General features: G+C 37.9%; 1 protein-coding gene across 1 annotated transcript in view; it reads left to right on the top strand.

Annotated features, from left to right (window-relative positions):
• RBM25 (RNA binding motif protein 25) overlaps positions 1–18,459 on the top strand; it is a 54,415-nt gene extending 35,956 nt beyond the window's left edge. Inside the window, exons 12-19 of the mRNA XM_082647705.1 lie at positions 13–102; positions 2,681–2,754; positions 4,243–4,393; positions 8,233–8,557; positions 8,935–9,209; positions 9,548–9,646; positions 10,670–10,717; positions 14,573–18,459. Coding sequence (XP_082503831.1) covers positions 13–102; positions 2,681–2,754; positions 4,243–4,393; positions 8,233–8,557; positions 8,935–9,209; positions 9,548–9,646; positions 10,670–10,717; positions 14,573–14,665 — 1,155 coding nt within the window. The 3' untranslated portion in view covers positions 14,666–18,459. The remainder of the gene's footprint in view (positions 1–12; positions 103–2,680; positions 2,755–4,242; positions 4,394–8,232; positions 8,558–8,934; positions 9,210–9,547; positions 9,647–10,669; positions 10,718–14,572) is intronic.
• The last annotated feature ends 6,982 nt before the right edge of the window (positions 18,460–25,441 follow it).

Genomic DNA, 25,441 nt, shown 5'->3' with positions numbered 1-25,441 from the left:
TTTTTGTTTTAGCGCCTTAAGAATTGGGAAATCAGAGAACGAAAGAAAACCCGGGAGTATGAGAAAGAGGCTGAAAGAGAAGAAGAAAGAAGAAGAGAAATGGTAATTTTCTTGGTTAAAAATAAGTGATTTTTCAGATAAAAATCAGATCAAATCTTTATTGTTAAGTAGAAGTGACTTTATAGTTAAAAAGTATGAGCTCCCAGTATAGATAATTTTTATATATTTCAAGTAGCTTTGGGACAATTTCAGTACACCAAAATGTTTTTCCCTCCTATTTTTCACGTTTTTGCTCCCTATAAAGTAAATTACCATTTGGCATACTGTCAAAGTAAATCTGTCATAGTATAAAATGAGAATTTATAGACCTTTCTTTGATTAAGAATCTGCAGTATTTCTGAATTTCAAGAGGCTTTTAAGAGGCTTTGATATTCTGTATTAGTGTAGTACATTTGGATGAAGGAAATAGTCTCATGAGAAGACCTGTTTTTAGAAATCAAAATTATTGACTTCAGTATATAGCGCTTATAAATTATTGTTTTTCCTTATGTTACTACATTATCCTTCCTTTTAACTCCATGATAATCATAAAAATGAATGTTTTTTTTTCATGTACACTGTTTGATAGACTGTAACAGTGAAAGCAATTGGCCAAGGTTGTTACCTAAGTAAAATGACAAAAAGATAATTTATTTTATCATAGTACTTGCTTCAGTATTATGTTCCATATGTTCTATCATTGCCAGAAGTTCATGAAGGTTTCTTTATCTCCAGTTTGGAGATTATTCTTCCAAAAACATTACTGAAGTTAGGAATCTTCTTCAAATAGCTTTTGAACATGAGACATAGAGGAAATTTTTGTAAGTAACCAAAAGAGTGCATGCAGCAACTAGATAGTATAGTTTTCCGGATGGTAGGTCTTCTAAGGTCCTACAGTTATTTAAAATAATTTGATTTCCCTGGATTGTAGCTCCCATTCTAGAATTTCTTCTTAAACCGTAGGTTAGAAAATAGAGAATAATATAGTAAGAGACATAAAATTATTTGAAGAAGTGATTCTGCTTCCTGCAAGCAAATCTGAAACCTGTTTTTCTAGAGAAAAATTTCCTATTAGTTATCTTTTGCTTGGGAGCTTAAAAAAATATCCAGCAGTTAGAAAAGCAGTTACTTGCTCATTAAAAAATGTTCAAGTAGCAGAAGTGTATAGTGTAAAAAGTCACCTCATGAAAGGTGACTTATGTTAATAGTTTAGTACGTACATTATGGGCCTTCCTCTGTGTGTGTGTGTGTGTGTGTGTGTGTGTGCGTGTGTGTGTGTTTATTTATTTATTTGGCTGCATTGGTTTTCGTTGCTGCATGCGGGCTTTCTCTAGTTTGTCGAGTGGGGACTACTCTTCGCTGTGGTGCACGGGCTTCTCGTTGGGGTGGCTTCTCTTGTTTCAGAGCACGGGCTCTAGGCACATGGGCTTCAGTAGTTGCGGCATGTGGACTCGGTAGTTGCGGCTCATGGGCTCTAGAGCACAGGCTCAGTAATTGTGGCGCACGGGCTTAGTTGCTCTGTGGCGTGTGGGATCTTCCCAGACAAGGGTTCGAACCTGTGTGCCCTGTATTGGCAGGCAGGTTCTTCTTAACCACTGCCCCACCAGGGAAGTCCCCTGTGTTTTATTTAGATATTTGTAAATATTGTCATCGCTACCTGACAATCTACTTGAATGCATTTGACAGATTTTGTGCTAGGTACTGGGTGTACAAGAATAACTAATGCTTCAAACGCTTAAACAATTGGGTGGTATTGTCAGAGAGATGAACTGGTTGCTGTATTGTGTGTGTGAGTGTTTAAGGTATGATAATGGTGTGTTCACAGTATTTTGGGAGTGGAGTACAGAGAAAGTGATTAATTTTGTCTGGGGGAAGGAGTTGGTCATGGATAGATGGTTATATTGGGGAAGTCTTTAGAAAGGTGTAACATTTGAACTGGATGAAATGTGTTAATACTTTACTGTAGTCATAAACCTACATCTGCTTTGTATATAATATTGTTGGTATAGTAGATAGAGATGTAGATTATAAGTACTCACTTTAAAGTATTTTTTATGTCTGTATATTAGATATAATTAGATATAATTTCTGTGAAATATAATAGTTGTTGTATTTAAAATTCCAAAAATAGGAGTAAGAGATTCATATACTTTCATGGTTTGTGTACTCAAAGTTAGGCAGGCATTACCTTTCGATTGATGCATAAACGTGATTTAAATTTTTAATCCTGCAATTCATAAAAACTACTTGTATCATCATCTACCTATAAACGAAACGTAAAATATTTTTGTCCGGTTAACAGATTCAATAAGATAACTTTCAGTTTTCTTTCTTGGTGTGCTTAGGTTTCATTAGAAAAAAATTACTGTACTTTGAAGTGTATCTTCATAGAGAAAATTTATTGTAGCATACCATCAGTATATGTGGCTTTCATTTCATGGATAAGCCCTAAATCTGACTTGCTTTTAAGAGTAAAAGATTTTAAAAATCTAATGTTACTTACATTTAATATATAAGTTTATGAGAATGAAAAAGTTAAAGTGGTATGGATAAGAAAAATCTATTCCCAAGAAAGGGCGAGGGGGTAATCTAAATTAATTTTATGTTAATTTTGCACACTTTGTCCTTCATTTCCTCAAAGGCAAAAGAAGCTAAACGACTAAAAGAATTCTTAGAAGATTATGATGATGATAGAGATGATCCCAAATATTACAGGTAAAGAAACCTTGCTTTATGAACTCATACTGTCAGCTTTTTATTAGCTGTATTTTCTCTTGTCTACAAGAGAGTGCAAGTTCACTCAGTGGCGTAAGAAAGAAATCTTTGAATTCATCTTGTAATTATCCCCATAGTTGATAATGCTGTTTTCCGGGGGTCCGGGCCTGTTATAAAAGAATTGACAATTCTATGCACCTTCTTTGGAGAAAGGTTCATAATAGTATTGTGACAAATTAACTTTTCTTCCTGTGTTTTATTTTTTATTTATTAAAATGTGTGTTTGTTTATTTATTTTGACCGCACTGGGTCTTAGTTGTGGCATACAGAATCTTTAGTTGCGGCATGCAGGCTCTTAGTTGCTGCATGCATGCGGGATCTAGTTCCCCAATCAGGGATTGAACCCTGGCCCCCTGCATTGGGAGTGCGGAGTCTTACCCTCTGGACCACCAGGAAAGTCCCTCATGTGTTTTAAAGAACTTCAGTTTTTATAGCAAATTATAACTTGCCTTTATGACTATCTAAGGTGGCCTAGAAATTTTTGTCTTCAAGGATTTCTAGAGTGCTACATAGTAATCTGAACACCCTCCCGCCCTCCTTCACCCAATTGCTATACTATTATGAAGTGAGAGTTGTGAAGCCTGCATTTCCTGATATCTGTTCCCATGGCATTTCTGAACTGTTCTCATTCTTCTAACATTTATGGCACTTTGGTAAAATTGTTTGCTTTGTTCTGCTCCCTCCATTCCAAACTATAATTTCCCTAAGGTTATGAAGAATATTTTGATTTTTTTCTCATGTGCCTGGCATGATACAGTCATGTAGTGAATGCATTTAATATATATAATTTAATACACTGTAGCTGAAATAATCAAAACATTGGATTAACACTTTAAATTGAATGAATGCCAAGGATTTGACTTTGTAGAAAATGCAAAGTAAAATTATTGAATCATAGATTAGCAGTACATTATTTCAACATTCTGAGATATAATAAAGTGCTAAATAGAACCTCTGCTTTCTCTTGATTATGCCCTGCTGCTTCTGTTAATTTTTTTTTTCCCCACAAGGAAAGGAGTTGATTTAAATTGAAGGTACAAAACTAATATTTGGGATATTACTACTCCTTGTATTAATTTTTCACAACTTGGCCTCCAAGACAACACAGATTACCTGTTAGTTTCCCTGTGGAATAGGTATAAAATGAGAGCATTCTTCCCTCTGAAAGCTACTTTTTTACTTGTAGATACTCATTTAGAGTGACTTAAGAATGAGGCATGGTGATAACGTGACAAGACAGTGCTGACTTAGTAAACATTAACATGCAGAGAGTACACTGTCTTGGGTGTTCTACAGATATAGAGCATTAAGACAGTCTTCAGTCTCTTAGCATGCAGCTGTTAGTATGGAAAGAACTTGCTTTTGGAGACATTATGTGTAGTAGTTTAGACCTGAGTATTAAATAAGGCCTGTTATTTACTTTTGCAGAGGAAGCGCTCTTCAGAAAAGGTTGCGTGATAGGGAAAAGGAAATGGAAGCAGATGAACGGGATAGGAAGAGAGAGAAGGAAGAGCTAGAGGAAATCAGGCAGCGCCTTTTGGCAGAAGGGCACCCGGATCCAGATGCAGAGCTCCAGAGGGTAAGATACTATGACATCCATAACAATATTCTTTTAAGGCTATCATGTCATCTTAAGCCAGCCAACTATGATATAGTTTAGTTTATAAGGGAAATGTTTACACTCCATGCATCTTGCTATTTTGGGGGAGGATATTAGTATTTTTTTTCTTTATTTTATTATGTAAGTCATCAATATTAGTTGATTTACAGCTTTATTTTCAACATCATCTATATGTCTTACTCCTTTATTTCTGTGAAGTATGACTTATTAAGTGAATGTCTTTTAATGTAACTTTGCTAGAAACTGTCCTTCTTATATGTGCTCTGACACTTAATGACTTTTGTAGTTTGAATTCTCTCATTACCGCCCTAAATATTTTATTTCCAAAATAAAGATGTTTTCATGAACAGCTTGTCATTTAAAAATGAAAAAGACTGTCATAGGACATGGCATACCCATTCTTGCTTTTAAGAATAGTGTCATGTTAGAAAAGTTTTTAGTTCTTAGTGTATCACAGATCTTAATACTATAAATTCTTCATATCAACTTAAAAAAGTCTGTTATATGCTATTAACAGGAACCATGTCTTCTTACATGTCCCTTTTATTCTTCAAAATAAAATAGTGTTATTTTTTTCTGTTAAGTACTTACATAAGTAAATAGAAAGTTCAGACAACATAGAACACAGTAATGAAGAAATTAAAAACTGGCTGAATTCTTATAACCCCCCTCACACATAAGTTTTATAAGTGGGAATATTGTTACGTGCACTTTTTTTCTAATGTGCTTTTTTTTCATTTTTAGATTTTTATTGAATTACAGTTGACATACAGTATTATATTAGTTTCAAGTGTACAACAGTGATTTGACATGTGTATACATTATGAATTGATCACCACGATAAGTCTAGTAACCATCTGTCACCATACCAAGTTATTAAAACAATATTGACTATATTCCCTATGCTGTATGTTACATTCCCCATGAGTTATTTTATAACTGGAAGTTGGTACCTCTTTTTTTTTTTTTTAAAGATGTTGGGGGTAGGAGTTTTAGTAATTTATTTATTTATTTTTGCTGTGTTGGGTCTTCGTTTCTGTGCGAGGGTTTTCTCTAGTTGTGGCAAGCAGGGGCCACTCTTCATCACGGTGCGCGGGCCTCTCATTATCGTGGCCTCTCTTGTTGCGGAGCACAGGCTCCAGACGCGCAGGCTCAGTAGTTGTGGCTCACGGGCTTAGTTGCTCCGCGGCATGTGGGATCCTCCCAGACGAGGGCTCGAGCCCGTGTCCCCTGCATTAGCAGGCAGATTATCAACCACTGCGCAACCAGGGAAGCCTGGAAGTTTGTACCTCTTAATCCCCTTCACGTTTTTGCCCTACCCCCCATCCTGCTCCCCTCTGGTGACCACCAACTTGTTCTGTGTATGAGTCTGTTTCTGTTTTGTTTTGTTTTCTAATGTGCTTTTACTTTCAGGTATAATCTTCCACCAAGAATTTCTCCAGTTTATAGTCCAGGTGTCTTTTTTTTCATCATCATGGTAGTATTGTCAGTGTTTTAAATCCTTGCCATTATAACATTTAGGTTGGGGAATATTACTATGGTTTTTTTTTTTTTTTTTTGCGTTACGCGGGCCTCTCACTGTTGTGGCCTCTCCCGTTGCGGAGCACAGGCTCCGGACGTGCAGGCTCAGCGGCCATGGCTCACGGGCCCAGCCGCTCCGCGGCATGTGGGATCTTCCCAGACCGGGGCACAAACCTGTGTACCCTGCATCGGCAGGCGGACTCTCAACCACTGCGCCACCAGGGAAGCCCAATATTACTATGTTTTAATTCTCTGATTACCAGTGGGTTTGAATGCCTTGCAGATGGTTTAATGGTCATTGTACTTCCTTTGTGAGTTGATAAATGGTGTTATGCACAGATTTTAAATTTTTGTGTAGTTCAGGATACGTACTTTTACTTTTGTTTTTCCTGTGTTTGTTTCATGCTCAGAAAACTTGCTGATGTATTCATCCCAGTTTATAATGCTCTTATGATGTTTATTTTTTATTATATTTTGTAATTTCAGGGGGAGTGTTCATTTTGGTTTAGGAGTTTGACTTCAGAATTCTCCCTCCCGCCACTTCTTCCTTTTCCTGTTTGTGAATACAGAAGTGACTACCACCTTCAGCCATTACCAAGAAATAAAAAATGATTATCTATGACCAGGCTGAGGATTTGAGTTGCCTCTTGTGTATTGTGTATACTATTGGGTTCTATTGGGTTGGCCAAAAAGTGCCTTTGGTTTTTAAGTAAAGTAAAAGACACATTTTTCATTTTCACCAAGAACTTTACTGAACAACGTATTCACCCTTTTGTTCGACCTACCTTCTGCCATTTTTCGGGCAACTTCATAATTCCATCTTCCTGAAACTTTTTATCTTTTTGAGCAAAGAACTGTTCCAGGTGCCTTTTACAGTCTTCCAGGGAATTGAAATTTTTTCCATTAAGAGAATTTTGTAAAGACCGAAATAAATGGAAATCCGAAGGTGCAATATCTGGTGAATACGGGGAATGAATCAGAACTTCCCAGCCAAGCTGTAACGGTTTTTGCCTGGTCATCAAAGAAACATGCAGTCTTGCATCATCCTGATGGAAGATTATGCATTTTCTGTTGACTAATTCTGGACTCTTTTCGTCGAGTGCTGCTTTCAGTTTGTCGAGTCGGGATCAGTACTTGTTGGAATTAATCGTTTGGTTTTCTGGAAGGGACTCAATATAATAGAAGGCTCCCAACCCGACGATATATACAACATCACCTTCTTTGGATGAAGACTGGCCTTTGGTGTGGTTGGTGGTCGTTTATTTTGCTTGCCCCACCATCTCTTCCGTTCCACATTATTGTACAGTATCCACTTTTAATCACGCATCACAATATGTTTTAGAAACGGAACATTGTCATTACGTTTAATGAGAGAATCGCATGCAGAAATACGGTTAAGTTTTTTTCGCTTAACTTACGTGGAACCCAAACATCAAAGCGATTCACATAACCAAGCTGGTGCAAATGATTTTCAGCGCTTGATTGGGATATTTTGAGTATGTTGGCTATCTCCTGCATGGTATAACGTTGATTGTTCTCAATGTCTCGATTTGATTGCTATCAGCTTGAACTGGTCTACCCAACCATGGAGCATCGTCCAGCGAGAAATCTCCAGCATGAAACTTTGCTGACCACTTTTGACATGTTCAGTCAGTCACAGCACCTTCTCCATACACGGCACAAATCTTTTTTTGCATTTCGGTTGCGTTTTACCTTTCTTGAAATAATAAAGAGTAATATGCCAAAAATGTTGGGTTTTTCTTCCATCTTCAATATTAAAATGGCTACACAAAAATTCACCAATTTTGATGTCTGTTTTTTAAATGCACGCTGATATGACAGCTGTCACACACAGTCTAACAAAATTGTTTCGAATGAAGTTAAAGACAACTAAGTGCTACTAGAACCTAAAAAACCGAACGAACCTTTTGGCCAACCCAATAAAATAAAATTTCTAATTATAATTTCTTTAATAAAGATATAAAAACATACTTTTTCATTTTGAATTAGCCAACTATTAGCAATTACCTTTGTTATCTCTGTAGAGTGTATACAGGCCACTGAAGAATGGTAATATATGTGAAATACTAAAAAAACATTTTGCAGAGTACCTAATATATTCTATAGATTTAGTTCTGATTATAGAAGGAGGCAGTGTTTTGTTATTCCTAAGGAAGAAGAAAAATAGAGATTTTGTGAAAGATAAAACATAGAGCTGGTTGAATTGAAGATAGTTGGGGTCTGTTTCAGTTGACCAGGTTATTTTCTGGTTTTAGATGGAACAAGAGGCTGAGAGGCGCAGACAACCACAAATAAAGCAAGAACCAGAATCAGAGGAAGAGGAAGAAGAAAAGCAAGAAAAAGAAGAAAAACGAGAGGAACCCATGGAGGAGGAAGAAGAGCCAGAGCAAAAGCCCTGTCTCAAACCGACTCTGAGGCCCATCAGTTCTGCCCCATCTGTTTCCTCTGCCAGTGGCAATGCAACTCCCAACACTCCTGGAGATGAGTCTCCCTGTGGTATTATTATTCCTCATGAAAATTCACCAGATCAACAACAACCTGAGGAGCATAGGCCAAAAATAGGACTGAGTCTTAAACTGGGTATGTTTGCATTTCGTTCCTCCTTTTTCCCTCCTTTACCCCTCTACCCGCCACAACTACATAAATTTTGCCTTAAGGGAAAAATAAATATGTACTGCTTGGTAGGTAGTTAGAAAACTACTTAAAAAAAAATGCCTTTCTAGCTCATGATTGTTTTCATAGTTCTGCTAGTGCTCTTGTATCTGCAGCTGCCCTGCGTTCTGAGAAGTGAAAAGTTAAATTTTCTAGCGCTTGTGATTAGTGAGTTATTTTTTATAGCTGGCATCTTTCTCTGAGGTTTGTGGAGTTATATTTACAGTGCTTTTTAGGCATGGTGGGTTGTAAAATGTAACATTTGAGAATTAAGTCATTGTGCTAATACAGTGTTTTTACTATAGGTGCTTCCAATAGTCCTGGTCAGCCTAATTCTGTGAAGAGAAAGAAACTCCCTGTAGATAGTGTCTTTAACAAATTTGAGGATGAAGACAGTGATGATGTACCCCGAAAAAGGAAACTGGTTCCCTTGGATTATGGTGAAGATGATAAAAATGCTGCCAAAGGCACTGTGAACACTGAAGAAAAGCGCAAACACATTAAGAGTCTCATTGAAAAAATCCCTACAGCCAAACCTGAGCTCTTTGCTTATCCCCTGGATTGGTCTATTGTGGATTCTGTGAGTAGCAAATTGTATTTCATTATTTTATTGCAAGTTTTTGGTTTTGACTATAGCACACAAACTCAGTTCATTCCGTTTATGACAAATAGGGGTGATAAGGTGGCTAGAATCTTGACATGGTCAATAATAATAGATTATTGTGGAAATTCTTTTGGTACCTGAGGTCTTCATAAATTAGAAGCAAATAATTTTGTCTCGATACTTATCTGTGTTAAGTCAACTTGTTAATGATCATACTGTATTTTAGCCTTAAGAAAAATTATGAAGTTACATAGGTTTTTTAAGTAAATGTAATAAAAAGCTCTTCAATTTAGTAACCATGCTTTATTTTATAGATATTGATGGAACGACGAATTAGACCATGGATTAATAAAAAAATCATAGAATACATAGGTGAAGAAGAAGCTACATTAGTTGATTTTGTTTGTTCTAAGGTTAGTCTTTTACTCTTTCGCCAACGTTTGTTATATACTTCAAAATGTTAGAGACTTTCTAAATTGAAAATTTTTACAGGCCCAAGTCAGTGATAATTTAGTTTTAATTACAAGAGTCATGGCTACTTAAGTGAACCCCTCTATACTATTTCAGACCCCACGCTGCATGCTTTCATTTCAGAGGGTCAGAGAGGACAGAATAGCTGGCTGCTGCCAATTTTGCTCTCTCCCTGCCCCTGAGAATGCTTTGCCACCCCCTTCTTGTCTTAATGGTTAGAATGTTGCTGAAGTACAGTTGAGGTTTAGTGGAGACAGCCAATAGCTTGTCTCAATTCTTTTTCAGTCATCCATCCTTTGGAAAAGAAAGTATAGTGCCCTTCATAGCATAATAGTGGTGTTAACTGACTGATTACTGTGTGCCAGGCTTCTTTCCCGGGAGGTACGGTGTTAAGCATTTTACAAGACTTCATCTTCTTCAAACCTCCCAACAACCTTAGGAAGTGCAAGTTACTAACAGTATCCCCATTCAATACATGAAGAAATTGAGGCTTAGGGAGAGATCGTGTCTTGACCATGGTTACATGATAAGTAGCCTGTAGAACTCATGCTCTTAACCACCAAGGTATACCACATCCTTTCATTGTCCCCTGAAGGCAAAGTATTTCTATAAAGGAATAGCTAATTGCGTTTTAAGGAAATGGTATTTTTCTACCAGTACTGCTCTTTTAACATTAGGCATAGCTAATTTAAGTGACCCTTTCCACTTGTCATTACTGTAGCATAAACACTTATAAGTCTGGATTTGAATTAGAAGACAAATAATGTGGTGATTAAGATCCCAGGTTTTAGTGTCAGACTTTCATTGAAAAGAGGGAGATTCTGGGAATTAAGAAATTTATAGAAAGGTTCTAAAGTCACAAGAAATTCTCATACTAGTTTGAGGGCACCTTAAAATTTTTTTTTTTTACTGTATTGCTAATGTTTTATTTATTTTCAAAGTGACAGTTATTTTTTTTCTCTTAGGTTATGGCTCATAGTTCACCTCAGAGCATTTTAGATGATGTTGCCATGGTAAGTTAGAAATTTACTGTTGTTAATATTTTAATTACACAGGGAGATCAGCTCAGTGCGTTGTGACGACCTAGAGGGATGGGATACGGAGGGTGGGAGGGAGGTACAAGAGGGAGGGGGTATGGGGATATATGTATACATATAGCTGATTCACTTTGTTGTACAGCAGAAACTAACACAACATTGTAAAGCATTTATACTCCAATAAAGATGTGAAAAAAAAATTTAAATTAATATCAGTGTGAACAAACTAACTTCTCTGAATTTGATTGAATTTCTCCTTGTGTTGGTTCCAGAATCTTTATGGGCCTGAATTAAAATTTGAACATGCATTAAGAGATTAAAGGCGTTCATAGTAAGATATTAGACAACAGTAGAGTTAGGGTTTTTTGTTTTTCTTTTTCCTTTGCGGTACGCGGGCCTCTCACTGTTGTGGCCTCTCCCGTTGCGGAGCACAGGCTCCGGACGCACAGGCTCAGCGGCCATGGCTCACGGGCCCAGCCGCTCCGCGGCATGTGGGATCTTCCCAGACCAGGGCACGAACCCGTGTCCCCTGCATCGGCAGGCAGACTCTCAACCACTGCGCCACCAGGGAAGCCCGAGTTAGTTTTTTTTTTAATCATTCTCTCCCCTCCCCTGTTTTTGGTGTTTGTGTGTATAAATATAAATTCTGAATCTATTCATAAACTTAGAGACCATTTATTAAGTGTTTACTGGGTAGAGCAATGTGCTAGAAGCACAGAAAGGTGGAATATCTGCCCTTAAAGAACCAGCAGGGAAACAAGTGTACCAATATTGATACTGTGATATCCTTAGTATAATGGGGATATATAAAAATGATCATGGGGCAGAGGAGATGAGTAGTTAGGTGTTGATGGCAGTTAGGGAAACCATCACAGGAATTACCATGTAAACTGAGACTTGAAGATTGTATTACTCTTTTGTCACTTGGGCAGGTGTCTGTTGGGTTGGCAGTAGTTAAACATCAAATCCCAAATTGCACTTAATTTGGATATTAGAGTTAGTGGTTGTGGTTGCATTGATTTTGTGAGAAAAGAAAGGAAGAGAATTGATGGTAAAGGTGAGAGAGTGATAGAATGGACTGTGAACTCCAGTCTAGGAAGAAAAGGAAATAGTATCAGAACAAAGTTGGTGGTCTGAATGAATCAAAGACTGGTGGTTCCAGTGAAGCTGTGGGAGATGTGTTGGAATGAAATAACTGGAAAGAGAGGTTTAGTTAGAGAGTAGAATGTTTAAGAATACAATTGGTAAATTAATCCAGATGATGGCAAGGTGCAAAGTATGGCCATGGGAGTTTCTGGGGCAGAGTTGATGTCATTGTTTAGAATATCAATGAACTTTAAGCTGGGTTATAACACACAGAAATAGAAATTACTGTGTGTTGGGACTGGGATTGGAGAGAAATACAAGAACCAGCTGCCAGAGCACTCATTTAATGTGGATGAAAGATTAGATATTTGCTAGACAGCTGCTGTTGGAGTGAACCGGTGGTGTAATGAGATCTCGCGAACATCAGTGGAGATATTGTTTACTAGGAGAGAAACAATGAAGATCCAGCAGCTTCCCCTCTCTTGTGGAGACTAAAGCTTTGAAAGTGAGGAGCTTTCTCAGAAGGCCACAGGGGTGTCAGGGCCTTTAGGGGACGTACCACATTTTCAATTAAGGTAAGGAGATGAAAAGTCTAATTAAAGAAGTTGGGATAGCATAAAGTGGAATAGGGTCTAAAGGGCAGAGTGGGAAAGTAGCAACAGGAAGAAGAGTCAGAGAGGAAGAAGAAACGTCAAGCATGATGTGAGATGATAGGTGACCAGGGAAACTTTCATTTTGAGCTGCAATTAAAGTTGTCAGGGAGTGCCATAGGAGGGTGCCTAACTAAAAGGAGCTCTAAGGTCAAGATGTTATGTGTCCAAACACTATGTGATGTCTGAAGCCAGATAACATTAGTTTTCTGCTGCCTAGCTAGCCTAATGCATCTGTTGTCTAAAATTCCTGAAAAAACGTTTGTGAAAAGTTTGATGCCATAATTCTGAGCCTCAGATGAAAGGAGAAATGTGAATAGATCCCAGTCCTTAGGGATACAATCTGAACTTCCTTGACCTTCCAGCCTGTTCACAAAGTTATCCTTGAGTGAAGAGAGGGTTTTGTAGTTAGGCCTGAGTTAAGGAATTAAAAAAAAAAAATCAGGAAATTCCTGGCAGTCCAGTGGTTAGGACTCTACACTTTCATTGCCAAGGGCCCAGGTTCAATAAATACCTGGTGGGGGGACTGAGATCCCACAAGTCATGCGGCCAGGAAAAAAAAAAACAGTGTTCTGGTTTGTGGCCTTGGCAGAGGTATGATCACTGTTGGTGAAGATGTCATGTGTCACTATTAATCCGTTTTGATCTGTTGAAACAGTTTGATATTTAGAGTATAATTAAACTCTACTGCTTATTCGCTTATATTGTTTTTGATTATTTTCTGGCTCATTGTTGATCAGAGTGGGAGGAAACCAATTGAGTTGGTGTTGTCAGCCTGTTCTGGTAATAGCTCATGTACCCTCTAAATATTTCTTGAATAAATGAGATGGAAATTTTAACTCAAGTAGTATTTTGCTCTTATTAGAAATCTTTTTCAAACTGTACCTTTCCTCATTTTATGTAAGTTAATGAACTTTGGTTGCATTTTTGTTTGTCCCTGGGTTCAATTCCTCATTAATTAGTGTTGCAGCGTAGTTCATTTTTTTTTGGCTGTGGGATCTTAGTTCCCTGACCAGGGATTGAATCTGCGCCCTTGGCAGTGAGAACGTGGAGTCCTAACCACTGGACCACGAGGGAATTCCCACAGCAGTTTTTTTTAAACTATGGGTTAAGTCTGGCTCATAGATATCTTATTTAAGTTCTTTATTTGTCATCACTGAGAAATGTAAGGAAATTTCTCAGGAAAATCCATTTCTGGCTTGTTTTAGGTACTTACTGATTGTAATAATAAGCACTCTTCAAAGCACTTGGTACATATCAACTCTTTTAATTCCCACAGTAGAAGCAGTATGACATAGCTACTATAACCTCTGTCTTACAGATGAGAGAACTGAGGCTCATTGTGATTAAGTAACCCAACCAAGAATACGTAACTAATAAGAGGTAGAAGAGCTATTTGAATCTAAGTAGTCTGGCTAGAGATGTGGTTTGCTTAACTCCTAACCTGGCCTGCTTCTCCAGAGTCTTGGCAGCATTAGGCCAGATGCCATTATGACGGTGGTACCCTGGAACTCAGTCATTGCTGCCTTCTGTAGAAGGAAGCATGCTATTCCAGTTTACTGCACAGCAGCCCTGGTGTAGAGTGCCACATATGTGTGGGTGATGAGGGCAGGAGTAGTGCAGTGGTGAGGACATGATGCAACTAACTCATACGTAGATAGAAAAAATAACTTGATTTGCCAAGGAGAAAAAAACTTTTATTTATTCAATAGTCTTGTGTCCCTTGTGATGATAGTGTTCACTTTGTTTACTCTATCCCAGATATTATATTAAAATGCTACACATATATTCTCATTTAATATTTCAGTGTCACTTATGTAATAAGTGCTAAATAAATGTTAAGATTGTGAGGTTCTTGGGGAGGGGTAAATGAGATACTCTGTATTAAGTATTATGTAGTTACATAACCAGTTCTGTCTAAATTACTGTGTTCTTTATAACATTTGCTTTCCTCAGGAAGTAGTTTTTCAAGACATGTATAAATAAATGCTTGTTGGTAGATAAAAGCCTTTTTTATTCCAGTTACCTTGTTGGGAGATGCTTATGATTGCTTCTCTTACGTGTGTGACTGTTTTTTGTCTTGTTCCTTTTCTAGGTACTTGATGAAGAAGCAGAAGTTTTTATAGTCAAGATGTGGAGATTATTGATATATGAAACAGAAGCCAAGAAAATTGGTCTTGTGAAGTAAAATTCTTTTTACATTTAGAGTTCCATTTCAGATTTCTTCTTTCCCACCCTTCACAGGACTTTAATTTTTTTTTTTTTGTCTTCAAAGACGTTTGTGAGATCTGTAATTTTTTTTTAATGTAGAAAATGTGAATTTTTTTTGTCCTCTAATTTGTTAATGCCATGTGTACTCCCTTGGTTGTAAAGACATCTGAATCCTACCATGGTTCTCTTTATACTCACCAGGTACAAATTACTGGTATGTTTTATAAGCCGCAGCTACTGTACACAGCCTATCTGATATAATTTTGTTCTGCTGATTTGTTCCTTGTAAATATTAAAATGACTCGCCAATTCTTTTGCAGAATTGCACTTAATATTGAACTGTACTGTATAGGCACCAACATGAACAATTTTAAATTGAAAGAATACCAGTCATACCTATTACCCTTACCCCCTTGATCAAAAATGGCAGGCCCTCATGATGGCATGGAATTTAAAATTAGAGTGCGAAAAGTAGCAGACAATCCATTCCTACTGTATCTCTGTATGAATGTGTTTGTGTGAATGTATGTATAAAGTCTTACTTTTCCCTAATTTGCTTTGGAAGTTTCCCTGAAACATTTCCTAATTGAAGACTAGAATTGTAAAGGAAACATGGTATTGTGCCAACCCAAATGTCTGGGATAATTAGGTTATTAGTCTCCCGGAGTATAGTATTCTCTTGTGGCAAGCAACAGTTTGTTGAACGGAATGGGTTTTTCTGTTGAAAGCTGGCTGCGTCAGCCTCTCTTTTAAGGGAGTGTGAGTCATAGTGGTTTTCCCCCCTGATTTCATTGTTCAGGTATGAGGCAGATCCTTAGATTCTGGAGAGCTTTATTTAATGCATTTTTTGCACTAATTGGCCCTTAGTTTAATTTTGTACCCCTTTGTTTAAAAAAAAAAGCTTCATTCAAAAAGCTTAAGTGAAAAAAATCTTTTTTAAAAAGAAGCAAAATAAAAAATTAGGCAATTTTACAGACTAGGAATGTTTGACAAAATACAATAGGAATTTATCATGGCAATTTACAAAGTTTACATCTTATTTCTGAGGATAAAGTAAATCATTTAAAGCAGTTACCACTAGTTTTTTGTTTTGTAAAGGGTTTCTATCTTGTGTGTGTATATGTAGGCACACACCTTGTTTACCTCTGCTCATCAAAGTTTAAAAACGTACTGATGGTGTTCTTAGAGACATACATGGGGCTTTCTTTATGGTAGATCAGAAATCACCAGGGAGCAAAATTACCTGAAAATGTAACAAGTTTTAAATAGTTCTTAACAGAAATTAGGTGCAGCTATTCCTGTGTCTGAGTATTTATTTTTTAAAAAGATTGGGTGGGGGAGGGGGTGTTAAAAAACATAAAAAGCATAAACTGAGCTTGAGTTACTAGATTTTTTTTAATCTTAAGAGGACATTTGAAAACACTGTTCTTAACATGGGACCATGACATGGTTCCATTATGTAAATATTTCAAATATTAAAAATGTATATATTTGATCTTGGGGACTCATTCTTTCAGAGTCTTGTTAAATAAATGGCATCATGTTGTAATTATGCGGTGCATACTAGAAACTTAACTTGAAAATATGGGCTGAATTTTTGACGGACTCAGTTTTTGAGTATTAGTAACTAAAGGTCAAAGAGGCCGTTTGCCTTATTTTCGATTAATCTAGACATCTGTGGAGATATTCCCCCCTTTAGTGTTATAATATTTTAAATTGTGGTTTCTGAAGGGAAAATTTTAGAAACATGCTCCTTACCATTTACAAATTCTTTTACTAGCCTTTTCTCAGATTGACCCCCAGCGTGACTCCCTGTTCAAGCAGTTTATTATGCCTCTCTATCTTTTACCATATTATTGCTTCTAAGGCATCATATTAGGTTGTTTTTATTTAGCCAGCATTAGCATGGAAGTTTATTCAGGTAGATTTAATTTTCCTTGCTTGGGTCTCTTCTGCTCTTTCAATTACATTTACCTTAAAAGGGCCCTTGTGTGAAACCCTTGGGGGCACATACCATATACTGCGTAACACTTCCAGTGAGATTTGTGTCAGGATCCCAAATTTATACGTTAACACTTTTGCAGCAAAACAGGAATGATCACAGTCAGTGGGTTAAAAGACCTACTACATTTACTACATTAATACTTTAATGTCAGTTCAAGTCAGATTTTGCCACAAAGGTTAAACTTCAAGGTTTTCAGAGTTCTTATTTTTCAGGTTTGTATATAAAGAACTGGACATGTATAAGCTGACATATTGTAGTGTCAGGAAGAATACACATAAGAAAATTTTTACTAAATTGCTTGAACTTTCTGGGTTGTCTTTACCATTTGTCCATAGGTTAATTTCAACTTGGAAACCTTAGTTTAATCCATATTGCCCATTCAGGTTGTTATAAAATTAGATGAAAGTCTTGACAACCATTCTTGATGTGGCAGTTAGGAGGAAACCAATGTGCTTTTTCCTCATTTGACCCTGTAAATAAAATAATTTTAAATGTGTATATCTGTGTACAGGAAGAAAATGGTTTTTCTCAAACTTTAACATGCAGCTGAATCACCTGGGGGGATCTTGTTAAAATGCAGACTTAGGGCTAGAGTGGGCCTGAGAGTTTGCCTTTCTCACCAGCTACCACATGTTGCCAGTGCTAAGTGATCCAAGAACTGCTTTGATTAGAAGATTAAAGTGTCTACTCAGTACTAGTATTTTATCCTAATAGATTGCACTAATGCAGCTTAATTTTCTTTTTAAGTTCATTTTAAGGAGAAAAACGTTTTTTGAGGCAAATAAAGAGGTAGGTATTATTTATATTTATGAACATGAAGTAGTCTTCCAAAAAGGTTGCCTGAGAACAACTCCAATATTCTAGGCTTTATTCCCAGCCAGCCCCAGCACATTTTCTCCTGAGAGAAGTTTATGTTGTTACTCACTCTGAATCTTATCATAGCACTTCCTGATATGTAATAGTAGAGGCCGATGATTATTTTGTGGAGAGTGCAGTTTCAGGTACTAATCAGGCATGGATACTAGATATGGTGGACAAACTGAGAAAACAATGAGTTCAAGAGTCAAATTGTACTAAACATTATTAACATTTTTTTCTCCTTTAATATGAAGAAAAAAATTTAATGCAAATAAATGTAAGCAGGTATACAATGTGTATATGAGGCTTATTTACCCAGCTCTTTCAAATAAGTTCTATGAATGTTTCCACTTTCTACCCAAAAACTGCTGAAAGGTTTTATGTCAAAGTGGTTAACACATTTTTCCAAGTCATATTTCAGCCTTCTATTAATATGAAATTGAGAAATTGTTTTGCTTAGCAAAAGATGGTGAAATTGATTTGTGAATACCAGTAGCTAAAGAAAGGTATTAGAAGGAATCTCAAACAGGCAAAGAAATAGGCAGTCTAAGTGTCGGGAAGAAAACTAGGGAAATTCACACGTGTATATTTTAAACCCAGGAATTATTACTATTATATTCATACTATAGACCAAGGTGAGCTTATAATATTTGATAAACTGGTAGATTTTTCGAAATGTGATTATGTTAAATTATTGAAATATTGTTTATTTGCATTTGAATGCTTAATTTTCATCTTTATTTAAAAGATTCTTTGCCTTTCATTTTATTACTTGACTCATACGAAGGCTAAATTAGGATTGGCAATCTGAAATGCCCAGGAAGAAAAGATAATTTCTATAAACAAAAATGAATAAAAAATTTTTTCAAGCCATGTTGTTTGAATTAAATGACACTCTAAGTCTGCCTACTCTGCCTCATCATGTATTAGTTGGATAGATGACTTTTGGATTCTCTTGCACAGAGTGGTAGCTGAAATATTAAGCCAGGTAACCCATTCGTCTTTTTGTGTATGACTTACATTTGCCATTGAAGCACAATTAATATGTGCCATTCATGTTTTAAGCTAGATGGAGTGATAGACATAAATAAGATCTCTTTAGTAGCTGAGAGTCTAGTGGTGGAGAAAAAAATAATGAGATGATCACTAATAGATATACAATGTACTATATGAACTGTCAAACTTGAGCTAACTTCAAGGTTGAGAGGAAAGGGATAGATAGTAGGAAGCTTCTCAGCAGAGGTAGTAATATGTAGAGGGGACCTTAGAGATCACATAGTCTCTTTCTTTTTTGGCTGCACTGCAGGGCATGCTGGATCTTAGCTTGCACCCTCAGCAGTGAAAGCGCGGAGTCCTAACCACTGGACCGCCAGGGAATTCCCAAGATCACATAGTCTTAACTACTCACTGCAACACTGCTAGTGTTCCTTAGGTAGGATATCTAGAGGCCTGCATATTGGATTCTATCTAATTCATGGTCTAGATCTGCGCTGTCAAGTTTTTTAATTCATTAAATTTAAAACTCAGCTCTTCAGTTACACTAGCCATATTTCAAGTGTTCAGAAGTGATGTGTGACTAAATTGGATTTAAAAATCCAGTTTTTTGTTTGCAGTATTCGTATTTCAAGTGCTCAATAGCCATATTTAGCTAATGGTTTCCAATATTGGGTAGACATTGCAGATTGAAGAACATTATTTTGTCTAAAGAAAGTTACATTGGATAGATATGGTCTAGATGCTAATAGCCACCTAAGAGCAGAGGAAAGTGCTTGTTAATAAAATTCCCTCATAGGAAGCATTTTTAGCAAATCTTTGTTGAGGCAAAAAGTATTGTGAATTTAAAAATTGTTCTAAACAAGTTTTCCTGGTTTTTTTTCTCATAACAAAAGGAAAAACTAGAGAACACTTCACATTGTAGGATCTAGAAACTATGAAGGTTCATTTTTTTCCCCTGTCAGTTAAAAGATAATGGCAAATATACCCAGGTGAAGAGATTTGGCTAATTGTTACAGCAGGTGGAAAAGCTAGATATTAAAGTTTCATTTTGAGTATATTCTTGAGACTTTTTTTTTTAAACGGGGCCCAGGTTCTTTAAGAAGGAAATTAGATTTAATAAAATATTGACAGTCATACAGAACTTAAGACTAAAAATGCAAGATGAGTAAGCTAAAGCCAGCCCTTCATCTTGAGCTGTTCCAAATCTGAGCCAGATCCTTGCAAAGAATGAAAACGATGTGAGAGCTAGTAAGATAGAATATGGTCAAGCACCTAGTCTTGATGACAGTATTATTTTTCATTTTTCAATTCTACTTTACTCCCATAGCAAACAGAGCAATGATGTATAAATAAAAGTAAACTGCTTTTATGTGGGAAGTGTTAATAAATTGGATTGCCTTGCTGAATCTATGGTGTAAAGAACTGGCCTTGAATCTTGACTTTATTTACTTGTGACTAGTGACTGCTCTAGCCTCTCTAGAGGCTCGAACAGGTCCGGCACTGGATTTCCTGTCTGCTTCATCTTTCACTGCTTACTATTGATTTTTGCCACTATTTTTTTCTTTTCTTTTCTTTTCTTTTTTTTTGGGGGGGGGGGTCATTTATTTCTCCATTCCTGCTCCCAAGTTCCAGACACTTCTGGGGAAAATATAAATACACCACTGCAGAGTCTGGACCCTCTACTATTTTTCTCATTCTTTTACTGAACTTCACTTCTTAACCACAAACACTGCAGCTTTTATAGTTCTTAAACTTCCAGTGCTGGGACTTCCATGGTGGTCCAATGGTTAAGATTCTGCGCTTCCACTTCAAGGGAAACAGATTGTTTCAATCCGTGGTCAGGGGACTAAGATCCTGCATGCTGTGCGGCATGGCAAAAAAAAAAAACTTCCAGTGCTATCTTAGGTAGGTATGAATGAGTAAAAGTCATTTGATTTTCCCTCTTACTTAGCAAAAACTCTCAAGGTTAACAAAAGCTTAACTTTAAAAGAGTCATTTAGGCATATTCTCTCCAGTTGATGACATGCATCTTGAACCTTTGCTTTCTATAATTAAGGATGGGTACTCCTATCCAGAAGACCTCCCCCACTCATGTTTCTGGTTTGTAACTACAGTTTGCAGTTTCTTGAGCCTTGCTCTGGAGTTTCCGTTATCTTCTTTCTTCCTTCAGGCTGGAGTAAGTTTTTAAACAAAACAAACAACCTTAGGTCCTCTCCTTTTCACTACAGTAGAGATTCCACAAAGAGTAGCTTATAGTTACATGTACTCTCCAGAAATTTTTTTTAACATCTTCGTTGGAGTATAATTGCTTTACAATGGTGTGTTAGTTTCTGCTTTATAATGGAGTGAATCAGTTATGCATATGTCCCCACATCTCTTCCCTCTTGCATCTCCCTCCCTCTCACCCTCCCTATCCCACCCCTCTAGGTGGTCACAAAGCACCGAGCTGATCTCCACGTGCTATGCGGCTGCTTCCCACTAGTTATCTGTTTTACATTTGGTAGTGTATATATGTCCATGCCACTCTCTCACTTTATCCCAGCTTACCCTTCCCCCTCCCCGTATCCTCAAGTCCATTCTCTTAGTAGGTCTGCATCTTTACCATCTTGCCCCTAGGTTCTTCTGACCATTTTTTTTTCTTTTTTAGATTCCATATATATGTGTTAGCATACGGTATTTGTTTTTCTCTTTCTGACTTCACTATGACAGTCTCTAGGTCCATCCACCTCACCACAGATAACTCAGTTTCGTTCGTTCTTATGGCTGAGTAATATTCCATTGTATATATGTGCCACATCTTCTTTATCCATTCATCTGTTGATGGACACTTAGGTTGCTTCCATGTCTTGGCTATTGTGAATAGAGCTGCAATGAATATATTGGTACATGACTGTTTTTGTTTTGTTTTGTTTTTTTGCGGTACGCGGGTCTCTCACTGTTGTGGCCTCTCCCGTTGCGGGGCGCAGGCTCAGCGGCCATGGCTCACGGGCCTAGCCGCTCCGCGGCACGTGAGATCTTCCCAGACCAGGGCATGAACCCGTGTCCCCTGCATCGGTAGGCGGACTCTCAACCACTGCGCCACCAGGGAAGCCCTACATGACTCCCTTTGAATTACGGTTTTCTCAGGGTATATGCCCAGTAGTGGGATTGCTGGGTCATATGGTAGTTCTATTTTTAGTTTTTTAAGGAACCTCCATACTGTTCTCCATAGTGGCTGTATCAATTTACATTCCCACCAACAGTGCAAGAGAGTTCCCTTTTCTCCACACCTTCTCCAGCGCTTATTGTTTGTAGATTTTTTGATGATGGCCATTCTGACTGGTGTGAGATGATATCTCATTGTAGTTTTGATTTGCATTTCTCTAATGATTAATGATGTTGAGCATTCTTTCATGTGTTGGCAATCTGTATATCTTCTTTGGAGAAATGTCTGTTTAGGTCCTCTGCCCATTTTTGGATTGGGTTGTTTTTTTTTTGATATTGAGCTGTATGAGTTGCTTGTATGTTTTGGAGATTAATCCTTTGTCAGTCGCTTCATTTGCAAATATTTTCTCCCATTCTGAGGGTTGTCTTTTCGTCTTGTTTATGGTTTCCTTTGCTGTGCAAAAGCTTTTAAGTTTCATTAGGTCCCATTTGTTTATTTTTGTTTCCATTTCTGTAGGAGCTGAGTCAAAAAGGATCTTGCTTCCAAATTTCTTAAGTCTCAGTAGTCTGTATCTCTTCATTCCACTGGTGACTGGTGATAGCCTAAATGAGACTCTGGCTTTTTAAGAGGCTACACCCTAGTTTACCTCTTAGCACTATGGATGTTTGCTCCCTATTTGGGACTCTTCTTTCTTGGTGTCTAGGATGTCACTTTAGCCTTGTTCCTCTAGTCTGTATCTTTTTTTTTTTTTTTAACAAGATGGGACATATATTATAAACTATAGGAATTCAAAAGAGGCATACACTACATCCAAACAATCAGAAGAGGCTGCTTCCCTCTCCTCAATTGTTATTACAGAGATTTGCTTACTTAACGTTTACATACTTAACACTTAAACTATATTAGCTGCTTGACTTTTAACAAATCTGATGAATTATTAATAAAGTCCCATTTATTCCAAAATCCAAGGAAACTTCAAACTCATTCATGAGATATTTATTAAAATAACACATTTAGGGGGAAAAAATCTATACAATTGTATACATTACTGAAAACTGTATACCATCATACAAAAAAGGATTTTATTTTGGGAAATCAATTCCTAATTTATGGCAAGTTTTACTTTCAGAAATAAAACCACAAAACAACAATCTAATTCAATCTTAAAGGCTGCATGCTGAGCAAGGAATGTTCTTATTCTTTGTAGGAGCTCCTTTACACTATCAGGTACCAGGGCTCTGCATTTTGGTGTGATGTCAGCCACCAAAGTCATCAACAGTAACGTGTTCTAGTCCTTTTTCTTTAATTACTTCTTTGCAGTGTGACTTCAGCTGATCCTTCCAGCCACATTCAATTAATTTAGCTCTCAGTAACTCTTTGACGCATTCTCTTTCTATCAACTTTTGGTTAATTGCTGCTCTCATCTGCACATCACATTCTTTTCGGCTGTCCAGACGTTGACCCTCAGTAGCTCCGGCACCTAAGCACACAGAAAGCTAGCATACGCATTTCCGGGAAGGGGTCTAGTCTGTGTCTTTTTACTGGTTCTTCCTCAGCGCTTTCTGGGTTTCCATATTCCTAAAAAGGTGAAGAAATACAGAAAACTAGAGGAAAATTTATCTTTAGTCCAGTAATTCAGCCACTGGTTGCTTTTTAAATCAATTTTATTTCCTTTTTGCAGGAATGTGTTTTGATGTATGCATTAATGTTATGTCTTATTGTTTAATTAACAGGATTAGAATGTTTCTGTTATACACAATCTTCATAAACATATATTTATTTATTTATTTTTGCGGTACGCGGGCCTCTCACTGTTGTGGCCTCTCCCGTTGAGGAGCACAGGCTCCGGACGCGCAGGCTCAGTGGCCATGGCTCACGGGCCCAGCCGCTCCGCGGCATGTGGGATCTTCCCGGACCAGGGCATGAACCCGTGTCCCCTGCATCGACAGGCGGACTCTCAACAACTGCACCTCCAGGGGAGCCCTTCATAAACAATTTTAATGATATTAGGTGAAGTGGGTGAACCGTCCTTTATTGTAGGACATCTAGCATTCCAATTTTGGCTATTAATAATACTCCATGAACATCTTTGCACAAAATTTTTGTATTGAGATTGTTTCTAAGAATAGTTTACCAGAATTTTAACACTTTCTACTTACATCCCAGATTGCATTCAAAGAGATTGAACTAGTTCACAAATGGATGGTTTTTAGCCTATGCTTGTTTGACAAATGTATTGAACTGTTTTATGTGCTAGGCATTGTTCTCAGCATTTGCAATATATGTAAACAAACGGGCAAAAATTCCTACCCTTGTGAAGTTTGAGGACGGAAGAGAGAACTTTAAAAAAAATTGTTGGGCTTCCCTAGTGGCGCAGTGGTTGAGAGTCCGCCTGCCGATGCAGGGGACACGGGTTCGTGCCCGGGTCCGGGAAGATCCCTACATGCCGCGGAGCAGCTGGGCCCTTGAGCCATGGCCGCTGAGCCTGCGCGTCCGGAGCCTGTGCTCCTCAACGGGAGAGGCCACAACAGTGAGAGGCCCGCGTACCGCAAAAAAAAAAAAAAAAATTGTTTTTGGGGGGTGTCAACCTTTTTGTTTCCCCAACATTCTCTGTTAATAGAAAAACTTGCTACTGCTACTTCTGTTCTTAAATATAAAGTGTGTAAAACCTATTTAAAACCGGTCATGTATTCGAGGGGGGCAGGGAGGAGAGATGGCTCTAGGAATATGAAGGGTTATCTTGGGGGAAGAATTTAAGAGAAATAAAAAATCTCATTTGGCCAGATGCCATGTTATTGATTTCAGTTTTCTGATTACCTGTGAATTTGAACATTTCTCCATTGTTCACCTTTGGTTTTACATAGTACTCATTGTTAACTTAGCTTTCAGATGAATGTATGTGTGTGGTATGCTACTTAAGGAGTTATTGGTACTGTTTTTACAGCCATTTGAATGGAAAGCTGGAAGATGCAAAAATCAAACAACCATAGAGCAATTCACTGTGTACCAGATACTATGTTAGGTTTTGGGATTACAAAAATAACACAATTGGGCTTCCCTGGTGGCGCAGTGGTTGAGAGTCCGCTTGCTGATGCAGGGGACAAGGGTTCGTGCCCCGGTCAGGGAGAGGCCGCGGCGGTGAGAGGCCCGCGTACCGCAAAAAATAAAAAAATAAAAAAAACACAATTTATGCTCTCTGAAAGCTTACCATCTAGGAAAACTGGTTCTTACACTTGGAGCGGAAGAATCCCAGACGATGTTTGTTTAAAATGCAGTTTCTCAGGTTCTCACCCACCAAAAGTTTTGATTCATTGGGTAGGGGATGGAGGGCACAGGTAGTTACAATTTAAGTTAGCTTCCTTTTGATTGTGGTGCGGCTGATTCGCACTGAGAAACACTGTACCAATAGGACTATAGAGAAATGAAAGAAACGTTAGATTTAAGATGCCAGCACTTGTAGGAGAAGCACACACTGGGTCCAGTTTACGTAGAAATTTTGATCCTCAGCTCAAGAGCAGTAGATCTCTGACAACCTCATACCGGTGCTGGCACCATCAGGGGTCGGCGGGTGCCGAGAGGGGAGCAAGGGTGTCCCTCCGGGTCGGAAGGCCAACGGGAACGCAGGGTCTCCTCCTCAGTCCCCACTCACCACCGGAAGATCCACCCCCTTCCTCTGGTCCACGCCCCTCCGCCTTTGGCCCCGCCCCTCGGGGGGCCGGTCACCAACGACGCCGGGGCCGGAAGTGACG

Source organism: Grampus griseus (genome assembly GCF_964374135.1).
Source record: "Grampus griseus genome assembly, chromosome: 2".
Lineage (NCBI taxonomy): Eukaryota > Metazoa > Chordata > Mammalia > Artiodactyla > Delphinidae > Grampus > Grampus griseus.
This window is presented reverse-complemented; position numbering and strand designations above follow the sequence as displayed.